Source organism: Gallinula chloropus (genome assembly GCF_964237585.1).
Source record: "Gallinula chloropus genome assembly, chromosome: 5".
Classification (NCBI taxonomy): Eukaryota; Metazoa; Chordata; class Aves; order Gruiformes; family Rallidae; genus Gallinula; species Gallinula chloropus.
This window is the reverse complement of record NC_140090.1, coordinates 34,590,557-34,607,609: the sequence shown is the minus strand read 5'-3', so window position 1 is coordinate 34,607,609 and position 17,053 is coordinate 34,590,557. Positions and strand designations below refer to the sequence as shown.

Here is a 17,053-nt window from a genome sequence, read left to right as displayed (position 1 = left end):
GCAGGGAGTTGCGGTGCTTCTCACTGATCTTGAGATCTGTTTTACTTTGCATTTGTTTTTTATTCTCTTGCCACATCTGAAGTAATTAGTGACCAGGTTACTATATACATAAATTTGGGGGGGATTTTTGCACATCTCTTCTTAGTTTTCAGTACTGCTGCCTCTTACTCCAACAATAGCAAGATAATGTGCTATTAAGATTGCTTAAGTAGTAATTGAGGTCAAGGCTTTGAAGGTACTGCTGTTTTATCTTCCATTATTAAATACTCAAGGTTTATGGAAAGAGTAGCATCGCAAAACCTGTTGTAAAATTGTATACTCTGTCGTACTGGCTGCTCTGTTTGCATGTGCTGCTATCCTCTTCGTAGTGTCTGAACATCACAATGGATTGCCTCTTACTGCTTTTAGTTGTTTCCAGTTCACCTGTAAACTGGATTTCTCCATTTCAACTTTCACTCTTCCACATCATCTCAGAGTTACTCTGGTGCCGAGTCTTGGCAAGGAATTACGGTGAGAGACAACGGTCCCAAGAGTTTGCTGGGGCTGTGGGACAGAGGAGTTGGAGGTGATGCTGCTCTGTACCCATCTGAAGGGTAAGGAGATGCTGCTATTGAAACTTGGTAGCGTAAGAGATGTTTTGCCGAACATGGTGATTGCTGCAGCACTGAGGAACCCCTTGGTCTTTGCGGGGTTTGCTGATGCTTCATCTCCTGCTGAAGTATGTCAGGAGGTTTCAACACAGCTCTGCAGAGACAATTCTTTCTATGGCATGATCCAATTAATCTTTGCAAAAGAAATGCACAAAGATTTGGGTAAGCTATAACTTGATCTCTTCGCTGTCTTTTTCCCTTCTTAACTGTTATGCTTCTTGATGTCTCTTTATTTACCAGGGTCTTAGCTGGTTGTCCCAGAACTTGTAACACTGATACATCATACTTAAAAGTACAAGTAATTGCTTTGTGGGGTCGTTTTTATAAGTGGTCTCTCTAAGCCTTGCAGCATTCCAGACTGGAGTGCTGACCTCATCTTCCTTTTCAGTGCTCTCATTTGCATTGCAGGCAGGCAGCAGATTTCTCCACCCAGGACAGCCATCTCCATTCCTGTGACCATCCTGTGTGTGTTTTCTTCCACTGCTTTTCCAGAGAGACTTAGAGTTAACAGGATGAATCTGGGACTCCAGGAACTCCTCAGCCTTTTGATTAGTGATCTGCGTCCAGGAATTTAGGATGCCGGTTACATAAATGCATTTTCATCTTCAACTTTGTCAACAGCTCAGTTTATGCAGTTGGCTCTTAGCTCAGGGAAGGGCAGGCAGCAGCAAAGCCACTCGGTACCTGTCAACACAGCAATATCATTAGAGCTGACAGGGGGAGGCGAGCCCAGATCTTGCTGTCATTAAGATTTGCTTCCATGTCATTTTTAACATGGTCTGTATGGTAGAATATTTGAATCAATTGTGTTGCATAGATGACTGTAGTCTCGTCCTTGCTGGGCTGTTTTACTTACTCATGTTTGAGCGTCTCTTGGACTGGGATCCATCTTTGTCCCTTGTCTCATACGAGGTTTTCCACTTAACCTCATTCCCCTGTTTAAATTGATAGCCTCGTGCCAGTCCCTGACATCCTGAAATCTCTAATAAGACATAGCTGGTTCTGAACATTTTCAAGAACGTTGCTTTTTATTTCTAACAGTACAAAACTCTGACATGATGGAAGTGTGAGAGGTTGGGGGGTTGTTTTTAAATGTCCTCCAAGTGAAATGAGAAGCTTGTGGTTATTCTGGATACCGAATCGAGTGTCTGCCTCCCGATTTCTTCTAAAAGGGGTTACGAAACGCTGAAGAATTGTTCTAATTAAATGCACCCAAAAGGCGTAGCTGAGGAATTGAAGTACATATTCACCTCTGGCCACACAAAGCTGTCATCTCTGTGTAAGCAAGCTCCACCCCCCCCCCCCCCTTATTTGTAATGAATCCCACAGTGCTCGTAACCGATACGAAAGTTGCAGGCAGCCTCGCTTCCCTGACGTACGGTACCACCCTCTGACGTCAGCTGCCCCACACACCGATTCCGTCCCGCGCTGATGATGGGGATGTGTGCGTATCGCTGTGACACTGGCAGGCATTGGCAGGGCAGTTGCTGCCCAGCAGTGTGTGCGTCATTGCTTTTGCCTTCCCTGGCCCTCCACATCCCGGGATATGGAGAGCTAGGGATAGAAATCAGAAGTAGAGCTCCAGCATCTTCTTTGTCCTGAACTTCTCCTCGAGCTGTTTGTTTCAGACCGCAGGTCTCCAGGCAGTATGAGGCCTGTGGCTGCCACATTTAGGGTTTTGGAGCCACTAAGCGTGAGCAGGAGCTTCTCTGTGTCCCTGCCTGTGGCAGGGCAATTGGAACTGTATGATCCTTGGGGTCCCTTCCAGCCCAGACCATTCTATAATTCTTGAGGGAGGAACCCAGTCTGATGTGTTAGATGCTAACCATGGGTTTTCCAGGCTTTTACCACTCTGGAAAAGAATTGAGCCCCAAAAGGCTTTCCAACTTCATGCGGGTTTTTCTGGAAGCTCTTTAATTTTTGTTGTGGGGTTTTTATTGCTCTTTGATTACAGTTTAACTGCCTTATTAAGAACAACAGAAGCATCTCAGTCCAAAAACATCCTTTCATAAGAATGTGCCCTGTGAGTCATTGCATTTATTTATCTCCATATTTATTGCAGTAAATCCTTCGCTTCCCCTGCACACCCAGCCCCCCTGTTCAGTATTTGTTGTTCTCTCTGACACCGTGGCAGGCATAATAGAATACACACTCTGTCTCCTGAGGTATTCTTTGTATTTAGAGAACTGTGCTGGGGTGCCTTGCCCTCCCCGTTTTACGTCCCATGTCCACATTCCAGCCTTTTCCCAGTGAGCATTGAGTACATTAAATGGCGTGTGCAAATGAGCACCAACACAGCTGCTAATTGCACTAACAGATGTAAATAGGAAAACCATTACTTTTCTAATGCTAAAAGTATTTATAGAAACCATTATCCATCTTTCCTAATGCTTTGATTATGGATGGGAGCCTCTTTCAGGTTCAGCAAAGTTGATTAAGCTTTTGCAGATGGCTTGACTTGCTGAGGTAATGAGAGAAAGGGGGGGTGGAAATGCAGATGTTTTAAAGCTTTTTGGTTTATGTCCTTTAGGCAATAAGTGGCTTAAAAGGAAAGCTCTCACTTTGTGATCTACAGCAGTGCCTGGCTTTAAACCCAAAGGCGTACAGCGGGTTGCCGAATGCAAACAAGGAGTCTGACTCCCTTTGAGTGGAGCTCCCCGTGTGCCTCACCTGCCTAGTCAGGTTGGTTTGAACCTTGTTTGGTTCTGAGGAGGGTATGACTTGCAAAGCCCCTCCAGCCAGGCCCAGGCAGTGCTGATTTCCTCTGTGCTTGTAATTTTCCCATTAAGACCTCGGCTCCCGAGGACACATCCTCTCTTGGGAATGAGTGGCATCCTCACAGGTGGAAGTGCGTTTGCAGCGCAGGGGAGGTTAGCATCGGTGTAATTGGGATGATTCAGGTAATTTTCTTGAAGGGCTCTCTGTATAACCCTTCCCAAGAGCTGTGTCGACAGGATGGCAACCTGCTGGCTCCAGTAGTGTTGGAGGAGTGGGGAACCCAAGTCATTTGGCACTGTGGCTGTATGACCTCATGAAGGTCTCCACCGTCTGTCTCCAGCCAAGCTGCTGTCAGGGCTCGCATTGCATCTGAACAGGGAACGCTTTTCTTCACGAAGCTGCTTTGCCCTCTTCAGCCAGCTGGGTTCCCTCGAATTTGCACGAATGGGATTTCTCCCTGGCTATCGCCACAGCTTTCACATCCTGCCTCCCAAGCCCTCACCCTTTCCTCTTCCTCCACCAACTTCAGAGAGTGCTTTCCCCCCCACCCCCGTCTTTGTCTGTACTTCACTGGCACACAACAGAAGGTTGGTGGAAGCGTGAGGGAAATGGTCCCTACTTAAGATCTGAACATCTCAAACAAAAGATATGCTGCTTCATGTTCAGTGTGCTAAGGCCTTTGCAACCAACACCTCTTCAGCTTCTCTCTGAAGCAGGAGGGGCTTTTTTTTCTTTTTTCTGGAAAATCCAAAAATTAGTGTTCCTTTTCTTCCCCATGGCTCTGCGTTTTTCCCAGTGGTTGCTGTAAAAAGCGGTAGCATTTTGGGCACTGGGGTTCCCCCCCGCATTGCAGTTCCGTGTAGCTGGGTGCTGGTAGAGAAGGAGGGGGGCTGCAGGGGTTGCTGCTGCAAGAAGCAGCCAGAAGCTCTCTGCAGGCCCCAGAGAGTAAACATTGGCCAGTTCAAGTCCAGAGTCGCTGCTGACCAAGGCCGAGCCCATCAGCAATGGTCACTGCACCTCTGGGAATCACATTTAGGAGAAAAAAACCCAAGCAGTCACTTTTTGCCCCAGAGAAGGGAGTGAGAAGATGTAAGGAACTGTGCAGACACCAAGGCCAGGGAAGGAAGAGGTGGTTGGGGACTGAGGCGCTCCAGGTGCCAGAGAGAGAGATTCCCTTGCAGCTCATGGAGAAGACCATGGTGAAGCAGTGTCCCTCTGGATAAGGATGGGGAGCAGAGACCATCTACAGCCTGTGGAGAGACCGACCCATGCCGCAGCAGGTTTGCTGGAGGACTTGTGACTCTGGGGGGGACCAGGCCGGAGCAGTCTGGGCCCAAAGGTCAGCACCCCATGGAAGGGAGCTGCACTGAGGCTATTGGTGAGGAGATGACGCCCCGATAGAAAGGACTCATGCTGGAGAAGCTTCCAAGGACCCTGTGGGTAGGACCCGATGATGCAGCAGGGGAAGTGTGTGCAGAATGCCCCCCACCAGCTAACAAGGAAGACAACTTGTGAGGAACTGATCAAAACCTGTAGTAAAAAATTCCACCATGTTTATAACTTAGTTACCAAAGAGCTAAAGAGCTACCAAAGCATTTTCTCATCGTTCTGCAAAATCAGAAATGCCAGACATCTAGCAGCAATGCTCAACATCTGAAGTGGAAACCATGGGCTGCGAAAACCCATGTGGTTTCGACTGCACCGACCAGGTGTGGAAGCTTGCAGGACATACCTGCGTGGATGGGGCTTTCATACCCCGCTCTCCTCTTCCTTCATAGCACTCGAATTTAATTACAGAGCATGGAAAGTTCTTCAAATGCAGGAGGGGCTGAGCTAAATAAAACAGTGACAGGGAAATGATAGCAACGTAGGAGCAGGAATGGGGAAAACATCTCATACTGGAGATTTTTGTATTACTCAAGGATTTCATTCAGCTTCTTTTTAAATGGGAGTGGGTGTGTGGGGGTTGATGGGTGGGAATACTCATTATTTCCTGTGAGGTGGAGAAGGCAGAAAGGTTGCTCTAAATATAATTCACTGGGCTAATGGGTAAATCTACCCGGTTATTATATCCTCCTCCTAAATCTTTGCCTGGAGCTGAGTGATGTCATGTGGTTGTTGCTTGGATCTTGGCTGCTCAGAGAGAGCCCTTTGCTTTAAACATAAAACCATGAGGAAGGTCCTGGCAGAAATTGTTTGGGATGAAGCTTTGGGTGGTAACAGTGTTCTGTAACAATAGTACTTTTTAAAATTAACATTGCAGTGTTTAATGTATAACAGAGGAGAGCAGGAGAGGAACGGTTGGGTGGGTATGGGGCCTTTTTGTCTCCGTTAGAATTTTACAGAGTCGAAGGTGGATCACAAAGAGTTTGTCACGGTCTCCAGGTTGTCGTAGTCACAGTTGAGGGACAGATGGGATGCGCTGCGTGTTTTCCCCAGGAGCCAGCCAGTGTGGCTGTTAATGCAGCCTTGAAGGAGCAGGGAATAGTCTCTGGGCTCCGATGTATTTGAGGGCAGAAACTGAGGTCGGTAGTGTGAGTAGGGAGAAGACAAACCTTGATGAGTACTGCAGCGTGTGAAGTGGTACCAGTAATGGGTATACTGGGGACAGTGACCTAAATCTGAGGTACAGAATGGTGGGGTTTGGAAGGGACCTCCAGAGATCGGGTCCAACCCCCATGTCAGAGCAGGTTCCCTACGACAGGTCACACAGGTAAATCTGCTGTGGGCTATTTTTTTATTTATTTATTGTGTGATTCTTACACAATTGTTGTAAATTTAAAAAAAAAAAAAAGCCCAAACAGTAATTCCTGAGCTGAAGTTTCCATTACAGCTTTTCCAGACTTCTCTGATAGCTGTCACAGGGCTTCCAGAGAGTTACTGTGTTTGCTCTGGGTAATGGAGCAGTCCTCCTTTCTTTTCAAAACTAAAAGATCAAGAGTAGACTCAAAGAATCATAGGGGTTGGAAGGGACCTCCAGAAATCATTGAGTCCAACCCCCTGCCAAAGCCGCTCCCTAGGACAGGTCACACAGGTCGGTGTCCAGACAGAGCTGGAATATCTCCAGAGAAGGAGACGCCACACACCCCTGGGCAGCCAGCCTGTCCCAGGACTCCCTCACCCTCACTGGGAAGTAGTTCTTCTGCATATTGGTGCAGAACTTTCTATACTCCAACTTGAGGCCATTGCCCCTTGTCCCATCCCCACAGACGCTGAGAAGAGGCTGGCCATTTTCCCCTGTGTCCCACACTTCAGATATTGATAAACATTGATCAGATCCCTCTCATTCGTCTTTTCTCCAGGCTGAACAGCCCCAGGTCACTCAGCCTTTCAAACAAGACAAGCAGTTAACCAGTACAACTCGCTGCAGTATAAAGTGTAGTAAAAACCAACGTCTCTGAGTTGGCTGGACTGACCTGGCCAAGCCAAGTCTAAGCCCAGCTTTTGAAAAGGCACCTGGTTCTCAGGTGTGTGTTTCAGTGTGCCCTTATGAATTGCGGTCACTGTTTCCCTTCAGGGGTTTGGGGTGGCTCTTCTCCTTTGGCTTCCATAATTGCCTATATATCCTCTCCCAAGTGCTCCTCAGAGCTCCATAATTGTGACAAATGACCACTCTGGCCAGGTCCTGGGTTGGTTTTATGCCTACGGTGTTAAACATCTTCCAGTAACAGCTTTATGCAGGCTGCCACGGTGGGGTGGGTTTTAACTCTTGTTTCAGTGCAGTGTGGTTTTAAGAGCTGCAGCTCATCAGTTGAGACTTAAGTGAATTGTTTGACTGTTACATCAGTCAGGGTTGGTTTGTGAGGTTCGCTTTTTTGTTTCGGTTTTTTAATCTAAAGATAATTAGTTAAGGATTTGCTTTTTAATCCTTTCTTACTGCAAATCATTGCACGTGTCGTGCAGTCTGGAAGAACACTCAGTCCAAACGACGGTCATGAAATCACCAGGTTGTTTGACGTTGCTGTCTTTGGCTGGAGTTCTTACTGTTATATATCTATATCTCTGCTTAAAGGTTACTCGTTAAACTTCCTCATGGGGACAAAACTGTTTTAAGCACAGAAACACACCCAGGAGGAGTGTGATGGGATGTATGGTTTAACTGTATGGCCTGTGCTGTAACCCAGTTCCTAGCTAACGGCATTGCGTAATGTGCTGTGGCTCGTGTATTCCATATGCTTGGCCCTCTGAGGAGTTTTGGGTTTCCCTTCAATTGGCTCTCCCCATATGATTTTCATCAAAGGAAACAGCAATTTAGCCAGCATTACTCATGCAACAGATACTCCCCACGGGGCTACTTGCATACTGCTCTTCTCTGCCTCTCACCTCCCTGCTGCTCGGGGCAGTGCTGCTTTGGGTCCGCTCCAAAACCATGTGAGCTCTGCCGCTTCCGAGGGGGGAGACACAGGTATTCTTCTCATACCTGAGTTTAAGAGCTGCATACCGTCAGAGCCAGACTTGCTTATGCGGGGTGACGGCTGGGATAAGACCTGCAGATGGGGCAGGAGGTGCTGGGAAGTATGAGGGGGGCAGGTGGGGCCTGTATGGGCCCCTTGGTCCCCTCTGCAGGCTCATCTGTACCCCTTAGCTTCCTGCTGTAGCTGGGAGAGACCTGCCGTGCGCCTTTTGAAGTGCTCTGAGTTCAGGTGTTTTGGTTTGATCACCTTTGTGCTGTCTCCGTGTTCCCAGCATATCATTGTGCACCTTCTTGTCCTTTAAAAGGTGTCATCTGATGGTTGTGCTGTGACAGGATGGCCGCTGTGCTACAGGACACTGGTGCTGCCTGAGCTTCCATTTCCCATACTTCCATAGAGGCCGAATTCAGGTCCAGGTCCCTGAGTCACATCACTGTTTGGCAGAGCAGACGCCTGTCTCCTGGCTTAGCACCATGCACAGACCTCTCCGGTCAGGTTCACATGTCCTTCTACCCTAAACACAGCAAGGCAGCAGGTTCTGCTCCCGGATAGAAACCCAAGCCCAGTTCCTCCCCACCTAGCACACCTCCAGAGAACCCACGGGAGGATTTGTCCACCTGTTACTCCACAGATCTTTTATCTTGCAGTTTGTGAAGGAAACGCTGTACAGTGAGGTTGATGAAGGGCAAATGGCGGTTGTTCCCTTTGGAAAGCCCCTCCAGTAGCATTCTTGGCACTCACAGGCAGCTTCTCAGAGCGTTGTGGCAGGCTGAGGCACTGCTGATGATGTTTCACGGGTTACAGCATCAGGGCTTCTGTAGTAAGATGTCACAGTGACAGCCCTCTCCCTTCATCAGTCTTGGGCCTGGCAGTGCTGATGACGTGGGAAACCACTTCAGTAATAAGTCCCTCAGCAGCAGCCATGCCTCCAGCTGAGCTCATAGATCCAGTCCCAGAGGGGTGCTGGTGGGCAAAGCAACCACCTTGCATGTTCTGGCCACGGCCGCAGCGCCCATTGACATGAACCGCTCTGACGGTGGGGGATTTCCAGCAGCAAACTCTGCTCCCTTTCATCACCAAGGCCACAGGATGGGGTAAGTTGTTTCTCATCAGTGCCTGGCTTGGCATCAGAAGATGGTTTGGGCTCCAGGTGCTAACGCAGACTTGGGGTTAGGTCTGGTTCCTTGGAGTCTCCTGGAGAACCATAGAATCGTAGGGGTTGGAAGGGACCTCAAGAGATCATCAGGTCCAACCCTTCTGCCAAAGCAGGTTCCCTAGGACAGGTCACACAGGTCGGCGTCCAGACGGGGCTGGAATATCTCCAGAGAAGGAGACTCCACACCCCCCTGGGCAGCCTGTCCCAGATCTCCATCATCCTCACTGTGTAAAAGTTCTTCTGCACGTTTGTGTGGAACTTCCTATACTCTAACTTGCAGCCATTGCCCCTTGTCCTGTCCCCACAGACCACTGAGAAGAGGCTGGCTGTTTCCCCATGTATCCCATACTTAAGATATTTGTGCTGTTAAGGTAAAAGCCAAGGTAAAACGCGCTGCTCTGTGTTTCAGAGAGTGTCAGGGCAGGCACAGGCACACGCAGCATCCATGTGTTGGTTGATCAGCGCGCCTCCAGCTCTACCTCCCTCTCCTTTCCCTCAGTATTCCTGGCAGGAGTCTCTCTGCACCTCTTTATCATGCAGAACACGCTGCTCTGATGAATTCTTGTTTCCCTTTGGATGATCCAGTCCCACACACCCACAGATGTGAGTGCAGGCACGTGTGCTACCTGTTAATCAGGAGCTGTCCAGCCATATGGCGAATGAAGATGCAGCATTAGAGCTATGGGGGAGAACTTCCAGCTCAGCAGCCAGGTTCCTTTGCATTAACATATTCTTGCCACTGCTGTAACTTCCTTCATCTGGTGAGCTCAGCGTGGATTTCTGGAGCCTTCCTTCTTCCCCAAGGTCCTGCTTCTGTTGAGTCAGTGCTGAGACCCTGTCTTCCCTTTGGAAAACTTCATAAAGGTGCAGGTGAAACACCAGAGGATGCTCTACACTGCTCTTAGGAATCGTCGTTGGCCCTGTTTATTGTGTGCTCAGGGGTATTTCGTAGCCTTGTGCCTGATTTCATCTCTCAGCACAATGCTGGGATAAGAAATAACACCCAGTCGAGCCCTTGGCTATGTGATTCAGTCTCCACCGCACCGGGGTTGTACTTAAGAGCATTAGCAAGCCTGGGTGGTTGCAAAAGCAGCAACAAAACTACAGGGAAGTGCCGCAGTTTGGGTTACCCTAAATGTTTGGTGGCACTGCCAGACTCTTTGTACCTTCTTGTAGCCGGCAGCCTTTTGTTTGGCTCGATACCTCGGGACACAGCAGAGAGCAGCCCTGCTGAGAAGGACCTGGGTGTCATGGTGGATGAGAAACTTGACATGAGCCAGCAGTGTGCTCTTGAAACTCAGAAGGCCAATGGTGTCCTGGGCTCCATCAGCAGAGGGGTGGACAGCAGGGACAGGGAGGGGATTGTCCCTTGCTGCTCTGCCCTCAGGAGGACCCATCTGGAGTCCTAAGTCCAGAGCTGGGGTCCCCAGTACTAGGAAGATGTAGAACTGTTGGAGAGGGTTCAGAGGAGGCCACGGAGATGATCAGAGGGCTGGAGCACCACCCCTACGAAGAGAGGCTGAGGGAGCTGGGCTTGTTGAGCCTGGAGAAGAGAAGGCTGTGGGGAGACCTCATTGCAGCCTTCCAGTCCCTGAAGGGAGCAGAGAAACAGGAGGAGAATCAGCTTGTTTGAAGGGTAAACACTGTCAGGATGAGGGGGAATAGACTGAAGCTGAAGGAGGGAAGGTTTAGATGAGATATTAGGGGAAGTTCTTTACAGAGAGAGTGGTGAGGGGCTGAAATGGGCTGCCCAGAGAGGTGGTGGGTGCCCCGTCCCTGGGGGTGTTCAAGGTCAGGTTGTATGGAGCCCTGGGCAACCTTGTGTAGCTCCAGGCCTGGAGGTTGGTGGTCCTGCCTCTAGCAGGGAGGTTGGAACTGTGTGATCCTTGGGGTCCCTTCCAACCCAGACCAGTCTGTGATTCTATGAAATGACCGTGGTTGATCAGAAAATGGCTGTGATGTGGTACAGGTACTGGGGAGGGGGCACAGATGAGTATTTGGGACAGAACCACCTTTGGGTGTGTAGCTTTTGTAACAGTTCCTGCTCCAGCCTTCCCTCCCTTCTCCAAAACCACAGCCAGACCTTCTCTCACAGGCACCCAGCCTCCTGGCACCAGCAACCTGTGGGAGACACTCTGTTTGCCCCCACATTGGTGCATGGTGATGGCAAACGAGTTCCCAGAGCACATCCCCGTCGGCCCGCAGGCAGTTGCTTGTAGGAATTCCAGCGGTCGCTTCGCTTTTTACGCACTACATTGGGAATGCGAACCAGGGAGAGTTGAGAGCCTTCTGCTTGGTGGATATCTCACCCTGTTGGTGCTCATTTGGGGATCCACCGTCCCAAGTGAGTCCCTCTCTGAGAAGCTTTGGGATAATCCTCATTCTGCTCTTTCCTTTCCCTAGGAGGACTTTCGGAATAAAGTTGAAGATTACATTAAACGCTACGCAAGATGATGAAGGGAGATGGATGGCAGGACCACGGCTTCCACGCTTAACTTCAACAACAACAGCAACCAAACCAGCCCGGATTGTACCAGTCCTGTGTCCATGTTGTACTGAAGAAGAAACTAACTTCATAACTTGTCCGTGTTACAAGGCGAGTTCAGCGTAACTACAGCGAGAAATCGTGTGTGTGGGGTGAAAAAGTCCTTTGCTTACTTTCCAAAATGTTTACTCTTCGGAACCGTACTGTATAGCCTGTTGGTGAGATAACGCTTGAGAAGTTAAAAGAAATCACTATTGACATTGTAGTTACACTTCTTTTTAACTCTTGCCTAGTTTTGGGGGGGGTCGGTAGGGTTGGGGGGGAAGGAAGAACCAGAAATGAAAAGGTGGTGTGGTGGGTTTTTTTTTTGGAGCACTTCAAGTTGGCAATAAAATGGTCTCCTGTGAACCCAACCCCAATCCTGTTGCCTTTAATGAGCAGAAACAATAGGAGCTTTTTTTTCCCCCACCAGTCATTCGGCCGAGACTTTGGAGCTCGGCAGAGCGCGGGCGCTGGGTGTACCCCTGCTGCGTGGGGTGGAGATGCTGATGGCATTGGACTGGAAGTGCAGCCAGGGGTTGGTGTTTTCGGCCCTGTTTGGGCTGTGGTGTGGTTTGGTTTCTATCTGTTGGGTGCCGTAGCTAAAAGAAATCCATACCTTAAGCTAAATGTGTAGTGTTAGTCACATTTTCTATCTATATATTACATATTTCTGTGAAAATGTCACCAAGGGGAGATTTGTCTTTTTAATTATTTCTTGTTTTGAAGCCTTGGCGTTCCGCTCTGCCCGTGGTGAGGGCACATGGGGCAGTGTTGGCCCTGGCGCTGTTGGGCACCAGCGTTCGGCCTGGTGCAGGTTAAGCCCAGGCGCTGCTTCCCGGAGGACACCCAGCTGTGTGCTTCAGACTTGGGCTCAGCCGCCTGACCGGCTTGCGGTGACATGGCTGAGAGACAGGTCGTGCCGCGCCCTCTTATAAAAACTCACCCCCCCCAGGCTTCTTTTTGGTAATCTGAAAGGATACGGCACTGTGATGACCTTAGCTGGGTACTGAACAAGGAAGAGGTCCTTGGGAAGAGAGCAGCATGTACCTCAGGGATCACTCAGGAGTAAACGCCTGTCCCGCGCCAGAGCTCCCTGCCTGCGCACCCGCTGACTGGGGTGATGCGATGCCCAGGGTGGGAGGGGAGCTCCTCAGGGACCTAAGTGTGCTGCTGGGATCTCGCAAAGTAGGTGGGATGGAGCTGACTCAGCTTTTATACATAGAGGAAGCATAGAAATAAGCATTGGCGGGGGAGCGGTGTGTGTGTGTGTCAAACACTTGGGCAGCGGCTCGTCTCATCCTTTCCTCCATGGATGCTGGAGGAAACCAGGATTGCTTCCAGCAGCAGCAGGACAGAGCCAGTTTGCCCCAGTTTTAACCCATTTTATTTTTGCTTCTCAAGTTTTCTCTGTGCCTTTTCCCCGTCCGGCTTCACAGGCACCTGTACGTGTGGCTCCAGGCCTAGGAGAGCCGTCTGTGAGGGCAGCATTCCTGCTCTGTCCAGTTAAAGCAAAGCGTGGCTCAGCACAGAGCTTTGAGCATCCTTTCCCAACCCTTCTGGTTTTGTAAGTCTCTGGTTTTTCCTTGCCGAGTCAGAAAGGTCCTGTTCTTTCTGAGCCTGAAGCACCCAACTATTGGGCGGTACCAAAGCCGAGCCCTCCTCGCTGCAGTGGCACCCTGGTGCTGCTACCACCCTCTGTCCCTCCAGTCCCATTTCCTGGGCTGTCACCGGTGCCTAGAAGCCACAGCAGAGCGAACATGAGGTGAAGCTGTGGGTGCACACAGAAGTTTAGGGTACTGGCCGCAGGTGCAGCCATCAAGGACAGGCCCTGCTCCCTGTCCTACACCATCACCCTGCTTTTCCTTACCTGGGGGAGAGCAGAATGTTCAGGTTGGGGTGCCACTAAATGCCGTACAAGAAGGCTTAAAGGTGGGTTTCTTCCCATCCGGAATACCTGGGGGCGGTGGGAAAATGTTGCACCTCACCCCAAAACAGCCCATCTCCTCCTGGGTCAGGAAAACAGAATTCCTTTTTCCTGGACACGAGGAGCTGGGATTTGTATGGATGCAACTACTCCGTGCTCCAGCCAGCCACTTTCCCTTCCCGAGGTACTGGGCCAGGGTGCAGCCGGCACACAGCTTACTGCATACGGCTGAGGGACTCCTGCAGAAACCTCCCTGGGAGCTCGTCCACCCTTTCCCATCCCTGCTGTGATGGCTGAAGGCAGGCTCCATCCTCTGTGTCCCCAAAGGGTCACCTGCCCCACAGCTGGAGGCTTGTGGAATGAGGAGGTAAATAAATGCCACAGTGACCGGAAAGGGAACAGGAGTTGGGACGGGGCGTGGGCTGGGCAGATGGGTGGGTGTTTCACTGCCTGGCACGTGCAATTTGGGGTTTGGTGGGGTTTTTCTGGCAAAGGGCCAAGAGGGAGGATAGCAGCTGGGTGTCCCCAAGGGACCCTTCCCTGAGCTGGTGAGGCCCTGAAGGGTGTCTGGAGGGATCCGGAGCTGCTGGGGACAGCAGAGACCAGTGGCAGGGTTGGGGTCATCCCAACTCATCCCAAATGCTACCCAATCCCCCACTAAGGGACTCAGCCCCGCTCAGGGCCCTACTGAAGGGACAAACCCCCATTCTGCCCACCCACACCTGGGAACCCCCCCAAGGACCCCCCTGGGACCCTGCTGCTTTGCAGAGCCAGTCCCCACTCAGTTGACCCTACCACCCTCTCCCAAGCCACCCCTGGGACCCCCAGTGGCATCCCAAAGGGTGCCCATGGCAGGGGTGTCAGCAGCATTGGAGGTACCCAGGGCATGGGGTCAGCACTTCTGGGGAGGCTCCAGGATTCTGGATCCTCCAGGGTCGCAGAGGCTCCTTCAGGGCAGTGAGAGGGCTCTGTGACCCTGGAGCCTCTGTGACACTGGAGGATCCAGAGGTGGGAGGGCTCAGTCCCCTCCAACCCATCCTTCACAGCGCCAGAGACGGTTTATTCACATATTTATTTATTTTAGGTAGGAAAAGCACCCCATTCCCATTGCTCACCAGCCCCAGGGCCAGCACCAGTGCCACCACCCCCCACCCATCTCTCCCCCTCTCCCAGACACCCCCCTTCCCCTCCCACCGTGGGACCCTCAGCCTTGAGCTGGAGGCCAGGGGAGGAGAAGGTGCCTGTCCTGGTGTGTGAAGAGAGGATAAAGAAGAGGCAGCCGTGGCGGTCTCCTTGTACCCAGCCCTGCCAGCCACGCGGTTGCGCCTGCCGGCACTCCCTGTCACCGCGCTGGGGGTGCCAGCAGAACGTCACCCTCCACCACCCTGTCGTCGTCGTCTTCTCCTCCTCCTTTTTCTCCCCTTCTCTTCAAAACGTATCCTCTTTCCGTGCTGGGGGTGCCGGGAGGGAAGCGGCTCCAAGAGGCTGAGCAGAGCTGTGGCAGTGCCGGTGCCTGGGGTGAGCCACAGTCCCCTGTCCCCCCAGACAGAGAGTGCTCCCCACTGCCGGGACAGCCGGCCACTGGCATCCCGTGTCGCCAAACCACCCTGCCTTAAACGACGTCTTTATTTGGAAACTGAGGCTTGTGCGCGGTGCGGAGGCTGCCAGCGAGGGAGAGGCCGTGGCATTACTGTCTCTGCCTCCCAGACTTGGTACTGCGCCCCCCCCAGCCCTGGGATGCTCCTCTTCCAGGTCCTTCCCAAATAACAAATAAAGGTGCTTTCAGGGTGGGGACCCCCCCATCTCCCCCCATTCCATCCCTCCCCGTTGCCAGCGGTAGGGCGCCCCTACACGATGCCCTCGCTGCGTTTGCTCCTCCACACCACCAGTGCCGTCATCAGCAGGGTGACGAGGACGGGCAGCAGGATGAAGGGGCAGAGGACACCGTTGGGGGGGTCGTGCAGCGCCCGGCCCGACGGGGAGCAGTTCCGGAAGTACTGCTTGTGCACGGCCACGAAGAACTCGTCCACCAGCCGGTTGGGCCAGTAGCAGTCGAGCCTCTCGGCGATGAGCGCCGTGCAGTTCGTCAGCTCCCCGTAGGTGCTGCAACACAGACAAGGGCACGGGGTGGCATTAGGGTGGCACCGGGGCGGCACCTGCACCTCCCCAACAACAAATATCATACTCTGTTACAGATGTGCAGTGGTGTTATCCATGAATAACAGTATTTATTTGGGTTTTTTTTTTTAAATACTTTTTTGAGCTTGTAGGTAGACAGGTGTAAACATCTACGGGGGCTTTTCATTCCCACCAGGCTTTTGCCACTTGGATCACACTTTTATGGGCTTGCCCACAGCAGGAGGAGTTCTCATTGACAGGAGGAACCAGCCATGGAAGCAGCACTTCCAGAAACAACTGGAAGCGGCAAGTTGTGATCATTCCTGCAGGTTTTTGTGACAAAAAACCGGTTGGACTCACACAGACCTCTGGCATCTTTGGGAAAAGACCTTCAGGAACCCACCCCATACCACCGAGCAGCTCCCAGCCTTTGGGGCACCCCCCTTTAGCTGGTGTGGGGTTATCCAAAAAGGGATGGAGGTAAGTTGCGTGCTTTTGCAGCTCACCTCTGCAGTATCACCACCCAGGCTTACCTCCCTGTGGCCACCAGGTCCATCTTTTCACAGAATCACAAGGTTGTGACAGACCTTTGAGATCATCAAGTCCAACCATTCCTGTCCTATGCTAAACCATATCCCTGAGCACCTCAGCTACCCTCTGTTAAACACACCCAGGGTCGGTGACTCAACCCCCTCCCTGGGCAGCCTGTTCCAGGCCCTGACAACTCTTTCAGTGAAGAACTTTTTCCTGACATCCAATCTGAACCTGCTCTGGTGCAGCTTGGGGCCGTTTCCACTTGTCCCATCACCTGTCTCCTGGCTGAAGAGACCATCGCACACCTCTCTGCACCCTCCTGTCAGATCAGTGTAGGCAGTCAGAAGGTCTCCACTCAGCCTCCTCTTCTCCAGGCTGAACACCCCCAGCTCCCTCAGCCAGTCCTCACAGGATTTTCCCTCCATCCCCTTCCCCAGCCTGGTTGCCCTTCTCTGGACACGCTCCAGGACCTCCACATCCTTCTTATGGTGAGGGGCCCAGAAATGGACACAGCACTTGAGGTGCAGCCTCACCAATGCCCAGTACAGGGGCATTTTTTTTGAGGCTTTTGGGTTGTGGGTTTTTTTTCCCCCCTCACTATTTGGAAAACAAGGAGCAGCCCTGACATGGCCAAGTCACTTTGGTCACTTTGGCCCAGGCTGGGGGCAGAGTGGCTAGAAAGCTGCCTGGAGGAGAAGGACCTGGGGGTGTTGGGTGATTACTGACTGAAACATGAGCCAGCAGCGTGCCCAGGGGGCCAGGAAGGCCAACAGGATCCTGGCTTTTATCCAAAATAGTGTGACCAATAGGTCTGGGGAGGGGATTGTGCCCCTGTACTGGGCATTGGTGAGGCCACACCTCGAGTGCTGTGTCCAGTTCTGGGCCCCTCACTACAAGACAGACATCAAGGATCTGGAGCGAGTCCAGAGAAGGGCAACCAGGCTGGGGAAGGGGCTGGAGCACAAGTCCTGCGAGGAGCGGCTGAGGGACCTGGGGGTGTTCAGCCTGGAGGAA

General features: G+C 51.6%; 2 protein-coding genes across 5 annotated transcripts in view; one reads left to right on the top strand and one right to left on the bottom strand.

The window, feature by feature from the left end:
• UBE2F (ubiquitin conjugating enzyme E2 F (putative)) overlaps positions 1-11,770 on the top strand; it is an 83,423-nt gene extending 71,653 nt beyond the window's left edge. The window contains exon 9 of one of the 4 annotated variants that reach the window (XM_084265606.1): positions 11,340-11,770. In XM_084265606.1, the coding sequence (XP_084121732.1) occupies positions 11,340-11,390 (51 nt within the window). In that variant the 3' untranslated portion in view covers positions 11,391-11,770. The remainder of the gene's footprint in view (positions 1-11,339) is intronic. The other 3 variants (XM_084265605.1, XM_084265607.1, XM_084265604.1) reach the window with 3 other exon arrangements.
• Positions 11,771-14,559: 2,789 nt separating this feature from the next.
• Positions 14,560-17,053, bottom strand: part of RAMP1 (receptor activity modifying protein 1) — a 30,320-nt gene continuing 27,826 nt past the window's right edge. Inside the window, exon 3 of the mRNA XM_084264889.1 lies at positions 14,560-15,490. Within this exon, the coding sequence (XP_084121015.1) occupies positions 15,235-15,490 (256 nt within the window). The 3' untranslated portion in view covers positions 14,560-15,234. The remainder of the gene's footprint in view (positions 15,491-17,053) is intronic.